At 47.8% G+C, this 22,257-nt stretch overlaps 1 protein-coding gene across 1 annotated transcript in view; it reads left to right on the forward strand.

The window, feature by feature from the left end:
• CRHR1 (corticotropin releasing hormone receptor 1) overlaps positions 1-22,257 on the forward strand; it is an 87,964-nt gene that overhangs the window by 12,887 nt on the left and 52,820 nt on the right. The window contains exon 2 of the mRNA XM_050934965.1: positions 4,577-4,661. Within this exon, the coding sequence (XP_050790922.1) occupies positions 4,577-4,661 (85 nt within the window). The remainder of the gene's footprint in view (positions 1-4,576; positions 4,662-22,257) is intronic.

The following is a 22,257-nucleotide window of genomic DNA, read 5'->3' on the forward strand; positions in this document are numbered from 1 at the left end:
AGGGCAGAACACCTAGCACCATGAAAATCAGACTCCTTTTAAAGGAGTCCCCAATCTGAAGTACCCAGGAACCCTAGCCACTTTGGATAGCACGGGCCTCGGTCTCTGCCCAGCGATGAAACTGATCTGCCTCCCTGGAGGACGAGAAGAGAAAGGACACTTTGCCCTCTGAAAAATATTCTTGCCATTTATTCACCATCTCTAAAGCCAAAGCGGTGAAGGGCTGAATGCTGCAATCGAAGGAAACAAGCCCTCAGGGCGGATCATGGCACTGCCTTCCCCTGGCGGGAACTGGCTTTGATGTGACTGAGCAAGGAATGTTTGGCTTGAAATGGGATCCCAGAGGGTGAAGGTTATGGGAGCCTGGTGTGCCACACAGGAGCTAAGTCCGATGTAAAGAGATGCAGAGCTCCAGTGGAAGGGACTGAAGATGGTGTCAGTAGTGGGATCATTGGGACAGGACAGTGAGTATTCTGAGCTGTGCTGGGAGGAGGAGGTCACATGCACTGGGGCATCAGGGACTTTTGCAGTTGTGCCGAAAGCTGTACGAATTTAAAAAAAAGCTGGGGCAGGAGACAAGGACTGAGATGCCCAGAGCTATCCTTCTCTGCCAGCAACTCACAGACCAGCCGTGTGGTTCCCCTGCTGGCGAAATAACCCCCAGTGCTGGAGGTGTGGTGTGAGAAACCAGGTTTGGACCAAGTACCCGCATTCCCTAGCCCCGTTGCAGCAGGCGCAATTGAGAGATTCAGACATTCCAAGGCCAGAAGGGAGCACTGTGATCATCCAGTGTGACCGCCTGCGTTACCTGCCCCGAAATAATTCCTAGAGCAGGCCCGCTAGAGAAACAGCCCATCTTGCTTTAAAAAATTGTCAGTGATGGAGAACCCCCCACGGCCCTTGTTACTTGTTTCAATGGTTGATTACTCTCACTGTTAACAAATTGTGCCTTATTTCCAGTCTGAATTATACTCGCTTCAGCTTCCAGCATGGGATGGGATGATACTTTTCTCTACTAGATGGAATAGCCCATCATTAAATACTTGTTCCCCTTTATAATATTTGTCGGCTGTGATCACCCCTCCCTTGGCCTTCTCTTTGTTAATTGAGTTCTTTGAGTCTATCACTATAACGTATGTTTTCTAACGCTGTGAATCATTCATGTGGCTCTTCCCTGAACCCTCTCCAATGTATCAAGATCCTCCTGAACTGGGGGCACCTGAACTGGACACAGGATTCCAGCATCAGTCGCACCAATGCCAAATATACAAGATTGCCCCATTTACGCCTTCCAGGATCACATTACCTCTTTCAGCCCCAGAGTCACACTGGGAGCTCATGTCTGGCTGATTTTCCACCACAAACCCCAAATCTTCTTCAGTCAGTTCTTCCCAGAATAGAGTCCCCCCCTCATCCTGAAAGTGTGGCCTACATTCTTTGTTCCTAGCTACATACGTTTGATTTTTTGCCCCCAGGTTACCAAGCAATCCAGATCGCTCTGATTCCATGTCCTGTCTTCTTCCATATTTACCACTCTCCCAATTTTTGTGGCATCTGCAAACTTGATCAGTGATGAGTTGATGGTTCCTTCCAGGTCACTGATCAAAATGTTCAATAACCTAGGGCCAGGAACTGATCTCTGTGGGACCTCTCTCCCCCTAGAAACAGACCCACTTGATGATGATTCTCCATTGATGGTTTCATTTTGAGTAATATCAGTTGGCCAGTTTTTAATCCATTTAACGTGTGCCATGTTAATTGTATATTCTTCTAGTTTTTTAATCAAAATATTGAGTGGTACCAAATCAAACACCTTACAGAAGTCTGCATGTATTACGCCAATACTGTTGCCTCTATCAATCAATTTTATAATCTCATCAAAAAAAGGTATCAAGTTAGTTTGAGAGGATCTATTTTCCCATAAACCCATGCTGATTTGCATTAATTGCATTATCCTCCTTTAATTCTTTATTAACCGAGTCCTCAATCAAGTGCTGCATTATCTTGCCCGGGACTGATGTCAGGCTGACAGGCCTATAATTACCCAGAACAGACTTGGTGGAAAGGAGAGTCAGCTGGAGCATCAGGACTGTAATAAAAGTCTGGAGCCTTTCCCATCGGTGGCCTGGTAGAACAGCCAGTAAGAGTAGCCTTCACACACACCGCAGGGACTTTTCATCCTGAAGGGACCCTGAGAACTTAGAGCAACACACAAACCAGAGTGGGGTGGAACATCTGGCAGCATCACAACCCTGAACCAGAATTTGGGGCAAGAAGCAAATAGACAGATCCCTGGTGCTTATCATACACAGCAGCAAAGAATCCTGTGGCACTTTATAGACTAACAGACATTTTGGAGCATGAGCATGTTAGTCTATAAGGTGCCACAGGATTCTTTGCTGCTTTTACAGATCCAGACTAACACGGCTACCCCTCTGATACTTTACATCATATACACAGCGTTTCACTAGAGCACTTTATGGGTACTAATTACCTACCCTTCTTAACAACCTTCTGAGGGAGAAAAATAATTATCGTCCTGTTCATACAGATGGGTAAACTAAGGCAAATTCTGTCCTGGTTAGTGCAGCTGCACCTGGGATGAATATGACCCAGTGACTTCCCTAAGGTGACACAGTGAGCCAATGACTTTACTAGGAATAAAACCCAGGAGTCCCTTCTCTATAGGGTGACCAGATTGCAAGTGTGAAAAATCAGGACAGGGACTGGGGGGGCGGGGTAATAGGAGCCTATATAAGAAAAAGCCCCAAATATCAGGACTGTCCCTAGACAATCAGGACATCTGCTCATCCTACTTCTCTATTCCCTAAACTCCCCTCCCCAATCTAAGAATAGAACCCCAGAGTTCTGACTCTGGTTCCCTGCTTTAACCACTAGTCCCTTCTCCCATCCCTGACCTAAGAACAGAACCCAGGAGTCCTGACTCCCCTGATCAAAGCACTAAACCAGGGGTTGGCAACCTTTCAGAAGTGCTGTGCCGAGTCTTCATTTATTCACTCTAATTTAAGGTTTTGCGTGCCGGTCATACATGCTAATGTTTTTAGGTCTCTTTCTATAAGTCTATAATATGCAACTAAACTATTGTTGTATGTAAAGTAAATACGGTTTTTAAAATGTTTAAGCTTCATTTTAAATGAAGTTAAAATGCAGAGCCCCCCGGACCAGTGGCCAGGACCTGGGCAGTGTGAGTGCCACTGAAAATCAGCTCGCATGCTGCCTTCGGCACTAAACCCTTCCACTCCCTCATTGTAACACTAGGCAAACCCATGCTCCCAATGGAACACAACGTGCCCTCGGACAACCTCCTTCATCGCAAGTGACTGAGGACCGAGCCCAGGCTGCTTTGCAATGAGCAGAGCCTGCCGCTGAATGTCCTGCCGCGAGGGGAGGGCTTGCTAAATGACCTTCCCGGGCCATTCCTGACAAGCATCCCAATTATTTATCTTCGTCAGAGGGAGGCGCTTTTATTCCGGGGACCTGGAGCTCAAAGCTCATCTCAACAAACCACATGACAGTACATTAGGATATAACGCTGCACCCGAAGAAATCAGAGGCGCTGCCTCTCTCTGCCAGCGACTGCAGTCGAAGGACAGCCCTTGCCTGGCATCTTGCTTTACCATGGGCCAGAATTTTCCCAGGTGCCCATAAATAAAGCAGGACAGACGGGTCAGTGGCGAGGGGGCCAGCCTGTGTGTTAGGAGACCTGAGTTAGCGTTCGCTGTGGTACACGCTCTCTGTCGGACTGCGGGCGGGTGATTTTATTCCAGTTTAATGGCTCCATTTTGGAAGCACACTAATCACTGAAGAATAAAAGTGACTTTTACTCCAGATTAGAGTGTCCACACAGGTAGCGGTGCCAGAGCAGCTCGTTCTACAATAGCAATTCTGGGTGATTTCCCCAATCAGACAAGCCCTTGTGTTTTGCTTTGGACATCCACCAACTTTAACCAGGTTTGTGACTGTCTGTAGCTCAAAGACCCCCCTGATGGACGCCATTAACATCTTCCAGCTTAACAATGTAGTAAAAGTCTTTGATTTTATTAGCAGCACTATAGTATTTATTATTTGTCTTCCATAAGGGAACAGGGTTTGAATGTGAAGACAGTTTTGCAGGCTTTTTCTCTCACCGCACCGTGGTACCTGCAACTGCTAAGGCTGAACAGGAAGATGATAATTGTTGTGCCATTGCTAAATAGGGTCAGAGTGGGTTGCAAAGTGTTTCCTGGGGCTGTGGTGGGTCAGAGTAGGTTGCAGTGTGATCCCTGGGGCGGTGGTGGGTCTGAGAGTCATCCCGGGAGCAATTCCTCTGGCTCCAGGGGCATTACGCCAGGGATGGATTTGGCTCTGAGCAGCTCATTGGGCCAGGATCAGGTGGTTTTGTGCACAGTCCTCACTCAGAGAGGGCTGATACAAGGGAAGGTCTCTGAGGCCCCATCAGGAGGCTGGGACAATGTGACCAAAGCAAACCTGAGTTACGTACGTGAGATCAGAATCGCCCACTGTGACGGCCACCCACAGCCCTAACAGCGCTTGCTTCCTCCTCTTCTGTCTGCAGGTATTTATCCTCTGGATTAGCCCCGTCTTGGCTTCCATCCAGGATCAATACTGTGAGAATTTACCTCCGAGCAGTAACATCACTGGTAAGCACGCTACCCACCCTCCCCTCCACCAACCTCCCTGTCCCATCTAGCTTTGTTCCTGGAGCTGCCGAATGGACATTAGTGATCAGGTTCTCCACTGGGGTAAGGGCTAGTTGGGCTGAAGGGCTCTGGGGTTCCGCTGGGGTCAAATCGCCCATACTGCAAACTTCAGGGAGTTTTTGTCCTGGGTGTTAGAACCTGACTCCCAGCTCTGGCTCAGACCTCGCCCCAGTAGTTACAAGGACACCCCGAGACAGATTCTGGGCGGGGTCTCTAAGTGGTGCAGTATAGACCTCCTAGCCTTCTGTTCTTGGCGTTGTGGGGCTCAGAGACTTCAATCCACCTTTATGCCCTCCTAGGCCTGGGGTGCTCCGTGGGCCGGAGAGGCCCTCAATGTACCTCAGCCAGCCCCAGGGGGTGGTGGGGCTTTTAAGCTCCTTTATGCTATTCTGGTCCTTGTACACAGGGGACTGCACGCCAGCTGAGAACTGACGGAGTGCAGACATGTTCCATCTCGCTCCCTCCTGCCCCCTGCGCTAGAGGGGCACCAGAGCTTTGTGTCCGCTCAGCACTCCCTACAATGGTGGGGGGACATCCTTGCTGGCCAGTTAGAGCCACATTACATCATTCATATTTTGGGTGTTCGCCCTGCACTATTGGTCATCAGCCTTGTCGTCAGTAGAAAACTCTAGGCAGAAGGAGGCGATGAGCAGTGAGCGAGAGCTGTCTAAGAGCAGGAGACACAGGGTGTGTCCACATTGCACACTAAACCTGGGCTGTGACTTGGGTTCGAGCCCAAGCCCCCACTTCCATCCACACGCCTGTCAGTCTGACTGGCACCAAGGACCTGGCTCGTTGGATCCTGTTTGGGGCGTGGGTCAGAGCCCACGTCCCGCTATGACTCAGGTCCAAGCCCTGTCATTTTGCAGTGTGGACGCAGGCGAAGCCACAGACCCAAGTCAGAAGGTCTGCGTAGTGCAGCACGGATGCATGCGCATGGCTGTGAGACCCAGATCTGGCCACTGCAAACCCAAATTTACCATGCAGCATGGACATTCAAGCGTGAGCTTGGAAACACCGAGTCCCACCGACCCGGGCTTGGGTTGCAGTGTAGACGTACCCGCAGAAACCCAGAATGTCAGCCCCTGAGAGGACTCAGAGACAGAAGCAGCAAGGCAGAGCTGGCGGGAGCTGAGTTTGAAGGGGGAGCAGTAACTGAGCAGGGAGCTTGGAAGAAAGCTGTCGGTGGGAACGGAGCAAAACTCAGGACCCCCAGGGACGAGAAGGCTCAGGCAGTGGCCCCTCGGAAAGGGGAGGCTCCAGCTGGGTCAGCGGAAGCCAAGCCCAGAAGCCAGAGGGTTCTTGTGGGACAGTGGATCCTGCTGAGAGGGGTACAGGCATGGAGGAGCAGGACAGTGCAGGAGGGGGAGCTGCCTGGGGGAAGATACTGGACAATGGGGCCCTCAATCAGGGCCAAAAGGAACTGGTAACAAAGTGCTGCTATTAACCCTCGGGTGGGTGACTTGGAGGTGATGTCTCTGGAGAGGGGAATGGAAAAAACCCTGCAGTATCTTTCTTTATTGTGGGAATTGGAGAATGGTTTTTATTACAAGGTTGGGGTTGGGGGGGGAGTTGCTGCACTGTATGTGAATAAATTATGCCCAGAGGCAGGCTCTGTGTTGGACACAGAGAGATTATGTTCCTTTCTTGGGCACACAAAAGGGGAAACTGAGGCAGGCACACTTCTTGTGCCATGGCCTGAGGCTGGAGGGTGCCCCAGGTGGGGGCTCGCTCTATCACAAGTTGGAAATATACTTCTACAAAAAATGAAAGCTGAGATTATCACCTAATCCCATGACTCCAAGAGCTGGGGCTTTACAAAAAAACCCACTAAATGTCATGAGAGTTGTGATAGCACTGAGTGAGCTGTCAACACTGAGTTTGGGCCTGATCCTCAGCCAGCATAAGTCAGCATAGCTTGGGTGAAGTCAATGGAGTGACACTGATTTACACCAGGGAAGGGTCTCCTGTCTCTCTCTCCCGCTTCAGTCACTGAGAAATCCCCTCCAGGGGACACAGCTAACCTTTGGTTAGGTGAGAGAGCTAGCTAACTGGGCCTGCTGTATAGCCAAATGATTCTCCTCTCTATAGCCTGCAATTGGTTTTGAAAGCAGATCTGGGCAAATCACGATTTTTCCATTCACTAGCCATTAAAAAAAATCATTATTTGGTCTTTAGTCTGAAAATTAAATGTTCACAAGCATTGACAAATCAAAAAGATAAAACACAGGTCAAATGAAACGTTTCATTTTGATTCTGACCATTCTAAACTTGTTTGATTTTTTTTTTAAATACAGTCATAGAATCATAGAAGATTAGGGTTGGAAGAGACCTCACGTGGTCATCTAGTCCAACCCCCTGCTCAAAGCAGGACCAACACCAGCTGAATTATCCAGCCAGGGCTTTGTCAAGCCTGACCTTAAAAACCTCTAAGGTAACCCATTCCAGTGCTTCACCACCCTCCTAGTGAAATAGTGATTCCTAATATCCAACCTAAACCTTCCCCACTGCAACTTGAGACCATTGGTCCTTGTTCTGTCATCTGCCACCACCAAGAACAGCCGAACTGCATCCTCTTTGGAACCCCACTTCAGGTAGTTGAAAGCAGCTATCAAATCCCCTCTCACTTTTCTCTTCTGCAGACTAAATAAGCCCTTTTCCCTCAGCCTCTCCTTGTAAATCATGTGCCCCAGCCCCCTAATAATTTTCCTTGCCCTTTGCTGGACTCGCTCCAATTTGTCCACACCCCTTCTGGGTGGGGGGCCCAACACTGGACACAATACTCCAGATGTGGCCTCACCAGTGCCAAAGAGAGAGGAATAATCACTTCCCTCGATCTGCTGGCAGTGTTCCTATTAATGCAGCCCAATATGCTGTTAGCCTTCTTGGCAACAAGGGCACACTGTTGACTCATATCCAGCTTCTCGTCCACTGTAATCCCCAGGTCCTTTTCTGCAGAACCTCTGCTTAGCCAGTCTGTCCCTAGTCTGTAGCAGTGCATGGGATTCTTCCGTCCTAAGAGCAGGACTCTGCACTTGTCCTTGTTGAATCTCATCAGATTTCTTTTGGCCCAATCCACCAATTTGTCTAGCTTACTTTGGACCCTATCCCTATCCTCCTGTGTATCTACCTCACCCCCCAGCGTAGCATTATCTGCGAACTTGCTAAGGGTGCAATCCATCCCATCCTGTAGCCAGCTTTCTATCCACCTTATAGTCCATTCATCCAATCCATACTGCCTTAACTTGCTGGCAAGAATACTGTGGGAGTCCGTATCAAAAGCTTTGCTAAAGTCAAGATATATCACGTCCACCTCATTCCCCATATCCACATTGACTGTTCCTAATCACCTTCCTCTCCTCCAAGTGCTTCAAAATGGATTCCTTGAGGACCTGCTCCAGGATTTTTCCAGGGACTGAGGTATGACTGACTAGTCTGTAGTTCCCCAGACTCTCCTTCTTCCTCTTTTCAAAGATGAGCACTATATTTCCCTTTTCCAATCATCTGGGACCTCCCCCGATCGCCACGAGTTTTCAAAAATAATGGCTAATGGCTCTGCAATCACATCATCCAACTCTCTCAGCACCCTCAGTAGCATTGCATCCAGCCACATGGACTTGTGCATGTCTAGCTTTTCTAAATAGTTCTTAACCAGGTTCCTTCACCACTGAGGACTGGTCACCTCCTCCCCATACTGTGCTGCCCAGTGCAGCAGTCTGGGAGCTGACCTTGGCTATGAAAACCGAGGCAAAAAAAGCATTGAGTACTTCAGCTTTTTCCACATCATGTCACTAGGTTGCCTCCCCCATTCAGTAAGGGCCCCACACTTTCCCTGACCACTGTCTTGCTGCTAACACACCCGTAGAAACCTTCTTGTTACCCTTGACCTCCCTTGCTAGCTGCAACCCCAATTGTCCTTTGGCCTTCCAAATGAAAGGACATTTCTAAACAAAGTCATTTCAGACTAAAACATCATTTGGAAAAAGATGAAATGAGCTGTTTTGCCTTTTTCTAGGCTTTTTTGGGGGGGAGGGGCAGTTAAAGATGTCTCTCGGGGTGTGGATTTTCCACACTCCTGCATGACATCTCTATGGGTACGTCTTCACTACCCGCCGTATCGGTGGGTAGCAATCGATTGCTGGGGGATCGATATATCGCGTCTCATCTGGACGCGATATATCGATCCCCGAACGCTCTTATATCGATTCCGTAACTCCACCAACCCGAACGGAGTTGCGGAATCGACAGGGGGAGCCGCGGACATCGATCCCACGCTGTGAGGATGGTGAGTAATTCGATCTTAGATACTTCGACTTCAGCTACGTTATTCATGTAGCTGAAGTTGCGTATCTAAGATCGATTTTCCCCCGTAGTGTAGACCAGCCCTATGTCCATGTAGCCTTTCACTGCAGAGCAACCTTTAAATGCTGGTCTCGGTTTCTCTGTGAGAGCCCATGGCGCTCACAGCCAGCCAGTAGAGGGCGGTCACAGACACACAGTCATTCGCCCGCCCCAGGAGAGCACAGGCTGCTTATTAGCATTATACCTGCACGACAAAACAGACATAAGCTAAGCAACGGCCACGAGAAACACTGTGTCTATCTGACAAGCACTGCTGAGTGCTGCCTTTAATAACTGGTATTCGTTTCTATTAATTAAATACTCCCAGGTAGTCCAGGCACCGGCTTTACTGGTAGAGTTTCTCCTGCATTAGATTTGTGTAGGAATTAAAACACTGCCTGTAATTTGTGAGCTGAGTCATAGTTAGCTCCATGGCTCCTGAGCTGTTCCCTTGCAATAAGGTGGCAAGTTCGCATCCCCTTCCGGCGCAGGAGAGTCACTGCCCTTTGATGGACCTTTGGTCTCCCGAGTGAAACGAGTTTGGCAGGTCTCAATCCGGCACCACCATCTCAAATGGCCTTGTTGGAAATCTACACCTTGAAGCTACAGGTGAAATAGGTCATGGAGAATGATCCCCCTTCTCAGTGGGGAAAGTGGGGGGCAGGGGTGCCTTGTTACAGTCTCCATGCTGTGCCTATCCAGTGCCCTGCAGGCCTGTCCGACCCCTCTCGCCATGCTGGGTTCCCATCCAAAATGAAGGTCTTTTCTTTTTATTTTCCCCACCAGCAATTAAAACGCATCAGTATTTCCCCCTGAGGACAATCGCATCTCTGTGTCATGTAGCCAGCGGGGCTGGGGAAGGATGCAAAGGAAAGCAAGAGCCTCGCTGGTCTCTTGCATGAAAATGCTGGAAAGGTTTATTTTCCAATTTGCATGAAAGAAACAGTAGCCTCGAAGAAATCTCCTGGCCTGACCCAGCCCCTGTAATCGGCGACCGGTAAGGGTGACTGATGGACTCAGAGGAGCCGTGCTGATGGATGATCCCTGCCACGCAGCTCCAGTTAGCATGCCTCACAAACTACTTTCTGAAATTAAATATTGGCACCGGGGCAGGGTGACTCCCTCCCTCTCCGGCTGGCGGCTGCTGGAGAGTAGAGAGCCTCCAGCTAGCAAAGCAAACACTCTGCATGCCCCGCACAGCAGGGGAGGGAGGGGGACGAGGAAACCCCGCTCGGGAGAGAACTGGCCGCAAAAAGCGAGCCGTATGGCTGCGGCCTAGGATCGCGGCTCGCAGCACAGCTGTCGGGAAAGGGCTGGTGGCACTGCGGCAGCAGTTCGCCCCCTCCTTTGGGAGCCCGAGTTCAGGCTGTGCAGGTCCGGAGCAGGATGGGAGCTGGGAGAAACACAGAAGGGACGTCCACACTTGCAGCTTCAGGAGACATACCCATGCTAGCCCTGATCAGGAGAGTGGACTAAAAATAGTGTAGTCACCCCAGTGCAAGCGGCGGGAGGGACTAGGAACCCCAAGTGGGTACCTGTCTGAGACCCCAAGCATATCCTCAGGGTGGCCAGCCCCTCCTGCCACTCACTGTGCCACAGCTACCCTAGACACATGCGTGGTTCCTGGGAAGGAGGTGCCACTGGTTTGCATTGCTCTACAGCAATCTCTTTGGCCACAGCATGGAGTGGTGTCGACAGCCATAAATATCCTGAGAAATCAGGAGGATCCACTGCCCACCTCAGCTTCCCCTGAGGCACTGCTCCCTCCCCTGAGGTTCTCCCCTCACATGTAGGGTTCTGCCCTTATACGCCCCTGGAAGGTCCTGGCTCCCATGGGCCCCTGCTCCTTCTGAGACCCACACCAGGACCCAGCTCCCATGAACCCCTTCTCCTTCAGAATCCCACACCAGGACTCAGCTCCCATGGTCCCCTGCTCCCTCTGAGCCCAACACCCAGCTCCAATGAGCCCCTGCTCCCTCTAAGCCCCAGACCCAGACCCAGTTCCCATGAGCATCTGCTCCCTCTGAGCCCCAGACTCAGCAACCATGAGCCCCTGCTCCCTCTGAGCCCCATGTCAGCATCCTGCTCCCTCCAAGCACCAGGCCTCAGCTGCTCTATTTCTCCCAGCCCGAGTTAAGGCTCTGATTCTCCTGCCCCACACCTCAGGTGTCCTGTGTTGGCACGACCCCTGTGCTGCCCTGCAGTAGCTGAGCAGAATCAAGCCTTTCACAGTTACGAGGAGCAGATGTCTGTATCATTATTATCCATTGCTAGGACTCTTAGGTTAGCAACTAGAGGCCTTGCTCAGGGATCGGGACCATACTGTGTCAGGCGCTGTACAAACCAGTATAATAGCCAATATTCAAAAATAAACTCTAGTGCGAGAGGGTACTGGCCAATCACCCCAGCTACTGGTGGTCTGGAAGATGTTTTCCTGGAGGGAGGTTATCCCAGAGCAGTCAGCTTCAGAGTTTCTTGGGCCTTCTTTAGAAACAGCTGGTGAGGATGCCGTGCTGTCTGGAGTAGCTCATATCAGACTGTGCAAAAGCAGGGCAGACCCCCCAAACTGGCGGTGCGTTCTGTGATTAGATTTCACCAACCCAGTACCAGTTCTGAACTCCTGATGCACAAAACCAGTCTTACCATGGAGCCCCAGACAATTCCCTTGAGCACTCTGGCCTAGCTTGCACCTAGGCTAGCTGGACTTAGCGATAGATCATCACTTATACCAAAGATCATGAAATATTCAGGTTCCCAAGAGACCAGTCACTTACCTCGGGTCATTTTGTACCTTAGATCTCACAGCCAAGCCAATCCTGTAACAAACTAATGAAGGCTTTACTAACTAGGAAAAAGAAACAAGAGAGTTATTTACTGATTAAAGCAAGCAACGTATCTTACCAGTGAGTTACCAACTTTGGTTCCAAAAAGTGACAGAGTTGTAGCAATCTGTCAGCTCTGAACATCCTCTTGGGCTAACCCAGGTTGGCCTGGGGGATGTTTGCTTTTGTTTCTTAACCTCAGGCCGAGGCAGTCCAAACAGCAAAGAGATGAAACATTTTCACGTCAGCTATTTTCATTTCGCTCTTCCGGAATCCAAACGGATGGGACGAGCCCCTCAGCACGTAGCCTGTGTAGGGCCAATTAGCAAAGTCTGTCTAACATGATGTGCCACAATGATCCATCTAGTTCTGATAATCCTCCCTAATGGTCGGGGGAACCACTGCGCCTGCCTGAGTTCACAGGCGCGGAGCAGGCATTTGTACAGTTACAGAGCAAAACTTACCCATTACCTTAGCATGGGATACAGACATTACACGTCTGATTAACGCAGGCAGCAACTGACAAGCATTGTACAGAGCAGGGGTCAGCAACCTTTCAGAAGTGCTGTGCCGAGCCTTCATTTATTCACTCTAATGTAAGGTTTCATGTGCCGGTAATACATTTTAATGTTTTTAGAAGTTCTCATTTCTATAAGTCTATAATATGTAACTAAACTATTGATGTATGTAAAGTAAATAAGGTTTTTAAAATGTTTAAGAAGCATCGCTGAACGTTAAATTAAAATGCAGAGCCCCCTGGACCGGTGGCCAGGACCTGGGCAGTGAGTGCCACTGAAAATTAGCTCGCGTGCTGCCTTCGGCGCACGTACCATAGGTTGCCTACCCCTGTTATAAAGTCTAAATAGTTCCAAGTCCAACACCTGTCTTGAACAATAGTAACATACTGGTTGGTCTGGTTTCCAGCAATGAGTTTGTCAGTACTCAGCTGACAGCTACAGCCTTGGGAAGAGATGGTCTACCAGCATCGCCGTCAGAGACAGGATACTGGTTAGAGGGACCAGTGTTCTGACCCGGTCTGGCACGTCCTGTGTTCCTAATGAAAACAGACAGTCCTTGCCTCAGAGAGCTCCTAGCTCAGGATTATGACAAGGTGAAACAGACAAAAGAGGATGGAGAAACGAGACGATGTCTGAGTAAAGTGAGGTGTAAATGAGGGCTCTTGATAGTCCCAGGTTGAGTGGGGCCAAATTTTTCACACACAGCTGTTTTCGGCAAAAAATGACGGTTCGGGGCCATCAAAAGGTTCATCGAATACATGTTGATTTCACCTAATTTTTCATCTAGGAAAAAAAAAACCTTCTAAAAAATTCCCCCCAAAATCTGTTGTTGATGTTTTCAAAACAAAATATTTCTCTTTTTCAGCTTGAAACAACTTTTCATTTCAAGATGCTTTTATCTTATTTGTATTTATATTCAAAAATGTTTCAAAACGGTCGAAACTGAAACAAAACAATTTTGTTTGACCTAAAACCTTTTTTTTTCAAATTTTCAATTCGCTGACAAGCTTTTTCAGTCTAACCCAAAGTGAATTTCCCCCCAACGTTTTAAAATTGCCACTGAACCCCAAAAAGCTGCTTTTTCACCCAGCTCCAGTTGCAGGGGGCTGCCAGCCTGGCTGAAGGCAGAGGGGGGTCAGTTGTTGGCATCACCATGGGAAATTCTCCATTATTATTATTATTATTCTGTTATTTGTATTGTGGTAGGACCTCGCAGCCCCAGTCATGGACCAAGACCCTGTGACGCTAGGCACTGTACAAAGTCAGAACAAAAGGCGATCCCTTCCCCAGAAAGCATCCAATCTAAGGGCACGTCTACACTTTAAATGCTGCCTGATGCTGCTGTGGCGCTTTAGTGAAGACGCTCTATGCCGACAGGAGACAGCTCTCCTGTCGGCATAGTTAATCCACCTCCGCCAGAGGCAGTAGCTGTGTTGGCAGCTTTCCCACCAACGTAACACTGTCTACACCAGGTCCCAGGTCAGTAGATCTATAGTTTCACACCCCCGAGCAACGTAGTTACACCCAAGTAATTCTGTAGGGTAGACCCGGCCTCCTTTGGGACGGAGACTCCTTGTGTACCAGGTTCCCCCTCACACACGCTCCAGCAAAGCGATGCGATGAAGTTACGAAGCCCAGGGTGAAAACAAGGCGTGTAATGGAAATGCCAACACAGCCTTGGCTGGGACACAGGGCAAGCAGGAGTCAGGGACATAATTCATTTGTTTTCCTCTCTGAAGGGTTTCATTACCTTGCTAGTGCAGGTGTCATTTGTCCTTGGGAGTGTTAGGCGGTGATAAATGGCATTTGGTTTTCTCTTATTCATCTTCCCTGATCCGCAGTGTGCCTGGCTTTGTGGGTTCTTGATCTATTTCATTCCCAATAGTCTCCTGATCAAGGACCATTTGTCTGCCTTCTGCTGTGTAGCTGCCTAGATTGATAGACTCACGCAAAGAAAGACTGATGGATAGACACAGGGACTGAGGGCTGGCTGGCTGTCACAGGGAGAAGGGAAAACAGTAACCCTTTCAGCGCTGTGTCCACCCAATGAAATGGAATGTGGGGGCCTCCCTGACCCATTCAGCAAGACAGCCGGTACATTACTCTACCTTAATATACCTGCTCCATTCAGCACGGCGGCCTGCCTGGTATGCTCAGCAGCACAGCAGGACCATTCTGCTTGGCTGTATCTGGAACGCTGGACCTGCGCTTGCTTCATTTTCCCATCAGTTTCCATCTGAGCAGCCGGGCTATCAAAGGTGGAGTGAGAAACCAATTCCTTTTGCTCTCTAAAACCAGACTCTTTCCGGCAGCAGGAAGCCTCATTCGCTGACTCTGTCACCCCACTAGAGAGCCGCCGCTAAAATCGGGTCAGAACGGAAGGTGAGGTTGGTGGAGGGATAACACAGCTGATGAGAAAAGCATGACTCTAATGTCCAGAACCGTGGGGGGCTACCGGGAAGTGTTGCCACCATGAAGACGTGGACACTGCTCCTCCAGGGTTTGGACTCTGGTCATATAGAGTTTTACTGGGACTGTCCTTAGTAAAGCCCTGATCAGGGCAAAGTGCCAGTTTCACTTGGAGGAAGGCAGCCCATCTGAACGCAGGTCTGGGAGACAGGAGTTCCTGAATGCTAGACTTGCCTGTGCCTCTAGCTAGCTGTGTGACCTCCCTGCTTTGCATCCCGAGCGCAAGCTGGAGATGATACTTAGCTAGGGACAAGTGGGTAGGGATAGCTCTGTGGTTTGCGCATTGGCCAGCTAAACCAGGGATGTGAGTTCAATCCTTGAGAAGGCCTTGGGGGGGCAAAAATCTATCTGGGGATTGGCCCTGCTTTGAGCAGGGGATTGGACTAGATGACCTCCTAAGGTCCCTTCCAAACCTGATATTCTGTGACCTCTTTAAAGGGGGGTGGGAGGAAGGATCCCTCCTGTGCTTCACAATCCTTGAGAGATGCTAGGGGATCGTTAATCAGAGCACATAGTGAGCCAGTTACACTCCATCTCTTTGATTTGTCCTGATATTGTCTCGGGTTAATGCATTATTGCTCACCACCAGGCTTTCTGCACCTTTTTTGGAAGCATCTGGTTCTGGCTACTATTGTCAGACAATCCTGGTCTAATCCAGTCCAGCAATTCCTATGCTCCAATGAGAGTAGAGAGGGGTGAATTACAGGTGATTTGTAGGTGTATTGCAGTTTGATATCAGCATAAACCACCACTTGGTAGGGAAAGGTGTAAGCTTAGGACAGGAATTGTTTGATGCTTTTCCACAAACAGCAAATTTCCCCTTCTGCCTTCTCCGGGCAGTGGGAATTTCTCCACACAGCTGCGCCGGGAAAGACTGCAAAGGACATGTTCTTCTCTAATGCCTGCTCTGTGGAAATGTGTCCCAAGTTGTTCTACTTGTGTCGCTTTTCTCTGACAATGTCCCCCCAAATCCTTTGGCTGACAAGGAGCTGAGAGTTTGGGAAAACAAATACTGGAAGGAACTGGCTGGGATGTATGAGCATCAATGCCCTCCGCTGAGTAAGAGTGGGATTGTTCAACTGTGTGTCACAGGCCTTATACTGCTAACAGCAAACGGAGATTCTCCTTTAGCTCTAGGGGCAGGGGCCTGGGCTTGCGGAGCAGGAGGATTTGAGTTCTCTCTCTGTTGCCTCCCTGAAGTTCTGAGTGGCTGTGGGGGCAGCGTAGTGTCAGCAAAGTCCCCAATGTGTTACAGGGTAATAAGAACAATCTATTGCCTTTTTCATCCAAGGCTCTTTTAAGCCCCACTGGCTTTTTATAAATCAAACGTGCAGTCCCTCGAGGGATGGCGGCTGTGATGTGTGCATTATAAGCAGCCGGGGCTCTCTTCTGGCCTCCATTCCATGGATGCAATTCCTGCTGGGGTCAACACTTGTCTGAGAGCTTGTCTACACGACGCTGCAGTCTGGAGTATGGGGTGTGACCTGCAGAACACTCCAGCATGGTGCACTCTAACTGCCCCATCTAGACCCCGCTGGAACCAACTAAACGGTACCAAGTGTGCATTAACAGAGCCCTGTTTAAACAGGACGACATCAGCATGAACTCAGAACCGTTTAGTTCACGCCAGCTGGGTCTACACAGGGCAGTTAGAACAGAACACAGCAGAGCGCTCGACAGGTCATGCCCCCCGTAGGCGGCTCTGTGTAGACAAGCCTTAAAACACAGCAGAATCAACTCCCCTGTAGACCTAAATTACCGACCTAAAAGTCCCAATTCTTCAACTGAAAAACAGACTCCAACGAGAAACCGCAGAACTGGAATTAATTTGCAAACTGGACACCATTAAATTAGGCCTGAATAAAGACTGGGAGTGGTTGGGTCATTACACAAAGTAAAAACTATTTCCCCATGTTAATTTTTCCCTTACTGTTACTCACACCTTCTTGTCAACTGTTTGAAATGGGCCACCTGCTTATCTCTACAAAGTTTTTTTTCTTCTGCTGCTAATAGCCCACCTTAATTGATTAGTCTCGTTAGAGTTGGTGTGGCAACCCCCATTTTATCATGTTCTCGGTGTATATATATCTTCCTACTGTGTTCTCCACTCCATGCATCTGATGAAGTAGGTTTTAGCCCACGAAAGCTTACGCCAAAATACATTTGTTAGTCTCTAAGGTGCTACAAGTACTCCTATCCCTTTTTTCCCTGTAGTGCGATTTCCAACTCCCTTTTGATTTCAGGATTTCTGCTGCTGTTACCAGGAGCGGACCCCAGCCACCTGGGCAGATGAGCTCAGGATAACTGGATTAATCCATTCTCATCTCTAGATAAGTAGATTTCATCTGCAGCCCTTTCCCTTGGCGTGGGTTTCAACTTCACGTGAGCCAGCAACAACAAAACTGCAGGGGAATTTAGGAAACCTTTGTTCGGGGTAATTTTAAATTAGGAGTTTTATAATGAAGCTAACGAGAGCCACAGTAGGGCTGTGATACGTAATTAGCTAATGTCTGTGCAACACTGGGGAACTGGCATGTGCTCATAACAGGAGGATGATTAGCCTCAAGAGCGGCAGGCTGTTGAGCTCGGTGTCCGCTGAATGCAGAGGAAGGGCTTCCTGGCATTTTGCAGCGAAATCGCTTTTCGCATCGAAAAATATTTTGGAGATGGGTTTTATCTCACTTAGGTTCTTATCCGGCCCCTTTTCTGATAGCACGTGAGCCCCTCCCAATCGTTAATGCATTTCTGCTCCGAACCCCACTGTGAGGCAGGGCAGGGCTAGTCTCCATGTTTTCAAGTATGTCACGCTTGGGGGGTGATTCCCAGCTGGAGGAGACATACCAATGCTAGCTCTGATAAACAATCACGCTAAAAATAGAGCGTAGCCAAGCGTGTGCCTGTCCAAGGCTCTGGGTACATACCTGCAGCAGTGGGAGTGGCTAGTGGCACCATGTATATAACGAATATCTCAGCTAGGTACCTAGCTGGCTGGAATAATGTGTTAGCATCCTTTCGTCTGCGAGAGACGGTGGGAATTGCAGCCTATGATGCGGATGGTTTGTATTATCTCATGTGACTGAATAGTCCAGTCCAAGACTTGCATGATCGCTGGCAGTTATTGCAAATGTCTGTATCTTGGTTGGGAGCGGCTTGCTTCCTATGGGCTCTTTTCTCTTCAAGCTGTAGGAGCCAGCTCCTGTCATGGACTTTGATGCCCCGATGGAGGCAATGACGCCACTTGTTACGATCACTTGCCAAGACTTCCTATTGGTCAGGATCAGTTCCAAATTCCTTCATATCTCGCTTGCACGGTGTCTTTATAGTGAAGCTTGGGACGTCCTGTTGTTCTTGTTCCCTTTGATAGCTCGTCATGTAGCATGTCCTTGGGTATGTGTCCGTCTTCCAACCTACTCAGATGGCCCAATCTGTGCAGTTGTCTTCACATGAGCCTGGCTATCACACTTCGTAAATTTGCCCTTTGAAGAACCTCTGCATTGGTGACTTTATCCTGTCATTTGGTGTTGAGTACGTGGCGTAAACAACCTAGGTGGAAACTGTTCAAACTTTTCTCCTGATGAGCGTAAGTTGTCGATGTTTCCCCACCATACATGAGAGTGCTGAGGACGCAGGCTTAGTACACTAGCATTTTGGTCTTGATGGTCAGCGTTGAATTGTTCCATGGTCTTTTAGCTAGTCTGCTAAAGATAGTGGCAGCCTTTCCAATGCGAACATTTAGTATATAACTAACATCTCAGATGGCTACCTACCTGGCTACACTATTTTTAGCACTAGATTGACCAGACCTAGCATGGGTATGTCTCCTCCAGCTGGGATTACATCCCCAGCTCAAAGTGCAGATGTACCATTAGAGATGAGACACACAGGAGCTAAGTGACTTGGCCAAGGTCATAGAAGAAATCTGTGGCAGAGCAGGGCCTTGACCCCACAACGTTCCCAAGTCCTACGCTCATGACATAACCACTGGATCATCCCACCTCTGAAAGCAGAATTTCAGCAAAGCAGTAGCAGTGAGGAATTTTCTTTTGTAGACATAGTATTGCCAACCCTAAGTGTTCAAAGCCTCCAAAATCTCAAGATTGCCTTAAAATCATGAGATTTTTAAAAACCATAAATGTGGAGTTTGTTTTATTTCCCTTCTGGGTTTTCAGCCTTTAGGGCTCACATTTTCATGTTTCCCTCCACTAAGAATAGCTCGAGTTAATGAAACCTGAGAGTTTCACCTAATCCTATGACTCTAGGAGCTGGGGCTTTAAGTGAAAACGCATATAGCATGAGATTTGCAATAAAACAATGTGAGATGGCAACACTAAATGTGGGGGAAAGCAGGCCGAGTATGTCTGAAGGGATTAATCAGTGTTAGGTCCTTGGGGGTGGTTTTGTAAAGGCCGCAAACCGTCTAGGAAGGGTTTGGGACATTTGTTCTTCCTCACACATTGTTAATGCCCCTAGATGTACCTGCAGTGCCAGTTCCCGCTCCTCCCTTCAAGGGGATGAAAATGAACGCACAAACAAGCCACCTCTGGTTATCCCCAGATCCTGCTCGGCAAAGAGATAAGAATCCCAATTCCAGAGCAGTTAAAATCTGAGCCCTCACCGATCCCCATGGCTTCCCAGCATGCACTGCAATCATCTAAGCCTCTTGGGTGGCTCTGATGGATCAGGCCCCTGGAGCGTCTTATCAGGGGGATGCATTCCCAAGAGCTAAGCCCCGAGGCGCTCCAGGTCCGTCTTGTGTATGCGATAAGCACAAGAAAGCCAGGCGTTAAGATGTCAGCTTGGCTTCAGGTTATCAGGCAGCCCCATCTCACTCTTGCTGGGAGTGGTTCAGAGAGAATGACGGAACGATCTAGTGCCATAGCTGTTGCTGCCCGTGAGAGATGGGCCCAGACCAGAAGCTTCGGGCAAGTCCTGAGGTTCGAGGCGTTGTAATGTTTGTTCCACAAGGAGGCTGGGTGGGAAGGTGTGTTCCCTCCAGAGAAGCATACCAGGTGAAAGCAGGGAGCACCGCTGGTGAGGTGGTAGCTGGCATATTTCCCTTGGCGTTAGTGCCAGCAGGGTCCGTGTTCGTGGTGGTGCCATCTTTCAGATGAGACCTAAAGCCTCCATTAAAGAGCCCGTAAGAGAGGGATGTTAAGGTTGGTGTTCCAGCCAAATTCCAACTCAGGCAATTCCCCTGTACTTCCCTAACTCCCACGCCAGCTCTGGTTAGATTTGGGGTTCTTCTTCACTACAGGCCTGATCCACCGCTCATCTATCCCGCAGCGAGTCGAGAGTGGTTCCATTAGCATTACCGCAGTTACACCAGGGTAAAACTAGGTACATGTGAGACATGGCCTCCTCTCCTCATCACGTAGCATTGCTGTGTGTTGTTTAAGAGCCACATCCATCAATCTTCTCATCCAGGGGACGTGGGTACGGTGACCCTAGAGTTCCATTACCCACTCCACAGGAATGCTGTAATTAATGATAATTAATTCATTGGGAGTGCTTATGAATGTTTGTAAAGCCATGTGGAAAAATATTATGGGATCATGTAATTAAAGGCATATGCACAAGGGGATGAATTAAGGTTACACTGGCAATTAATTAATTATTATATTATATTATATTATATTATATTATATTATATTATATTATATTATATTATATTATGGCTGTTGATTAAGCACAGCTAATTCACGCTATTAACCAAAAAAAATCATGATTTTCAAAATTAAGCGCTGTTTTAATAGCACTGTAAAACAGTAGAAATACCAACTGAAATTTATTAAATATTTTGAATGTTTTCCTACATTTTCAAATATATCGATTTCAATTACAACACAGAATACAAAGTGTACAGTGCTCACTTTATATTATTATTTTTATTACAAATATTTGCACTATTAAAAAGACAAACAAAAGAAATAGTATTTTTCAATTCACCTTATACAAGTACCGTAGTGCAATCTCTTTATCGTGAAAGTGCAATTTACAAATGTAGATTTATTTTTTTTTTGCTACATAACTGCACTCAGAAACAGAACAATGTAAAACTTTAGAGCCTACAAGTCCACTCAGTCCTACTTCCTGGTCAGCCAGTCGCTAAGACAAGCAATTTTGTTTACATTTACGAGCGATAATGTTGCCCACTTCTTATTTGCAATGTCACCTGAAAGTGAGAACAGACGTTCACATGGCACTTTTGTAGCCCGCGCTGCAAGGTATTTACATGCCAGATATGCTAAACATCCATATGCCCCTTCATGCTTTGGCCACCATTTCAGAGGACACACTTCTATGCTGATGACGCTCATTAAAAAGATAATCTGTTAATTAAATTTGTGACTCAACTCCTTGGGAGAGAATTATATGTCTCCTGCTCTGTGTTTTTCCTACATTCTGACATTTATTTTATGTTATAGCAGTCTCGGATGATGACCCAGCACATACTGTTTGTTTTGAGAACACTTTCATTGCAGATTTGACAAAATGCAAAGAAGGCACCAATGTGAGATTTCTAAAGATAGCTTCAGCACTCGACCCAAGGTTTAAGAATCTGAATTGCCTTCCAGAATCTGAGAGGGAGGAGGTGTGGAGCATGCTTTCAAAAGTCTTAAAAGAGCAACACTCCCATGTAGAAACTACAGAACTCGAATCACCAAAAAAGAAAATCAACCTTCTGCTGGTGACATCTGACTCGGATGATGGAAATGAACATGTGTTGGTCAGCACTGCTTTGGATGGTTATCGAGTAGTACCCGTCATCAGCATGAACGCATGTCTTCCGGAATGGTGGTTGAAGCATGAAGGGATATCTTTAGCGCAGCTAACACGTAAATATCTTGCAATGCCGGTTGCAACAGTGCCATGAGAACGCCTGTTCTCACTTTCAGGTGACATTGTAAACAAGAAGCAGGCAGCATTATCTCCTGCAAATGTAACCAAACTCGTTTGTCTTAGCAATTGGCTGACCAAGAAGTAGGACTGAGTGGACTTGTAGACTCTAAAGATTTACATTGTTTTATTTTTGAATGCAGTTATTTTTTGTATCTAATTCTACATTGGTAAGTGCAGCTTTCATGATGCTCCACTACAGCACTTGTATTAAGTGAATTGAAAAATACTATTTCTTTTGGTTTTTACAGTGCAAATATTTGTAATCAAAAATAAAGTGAGCACTGTACACTTTGTGTTCTGTGTTGTAATTGAAATCAATATATTTGAAAATGTAAAAAACATCCAAAAATATTTAGATCGGTGGTATTCCATTATTGTTTAAAAGCACGATTAATCACACAATCATAATTAATATTTTAATCACTTGACAGTGCTAATTATATTATATTATAAAGTCAAAATGTTGGGGCTTATGATGTGTCTCCC

This window comes from Gopherus flavomarginatus, chromosome 25 (assembly GCF_025201925.1).
Source record: "Gopherus flavomarginatus isolate rGopFla2 chromosome 25, rGopFla2.mat.asm, whole genome shotgun sequence".
Classification (NCBI taxonomy): domain Eukaryota; kingdom Metazoa; phylum Chordata; order Testudines; family Testudinidae; genus Gopherus; species Gopherus flavomarginatus.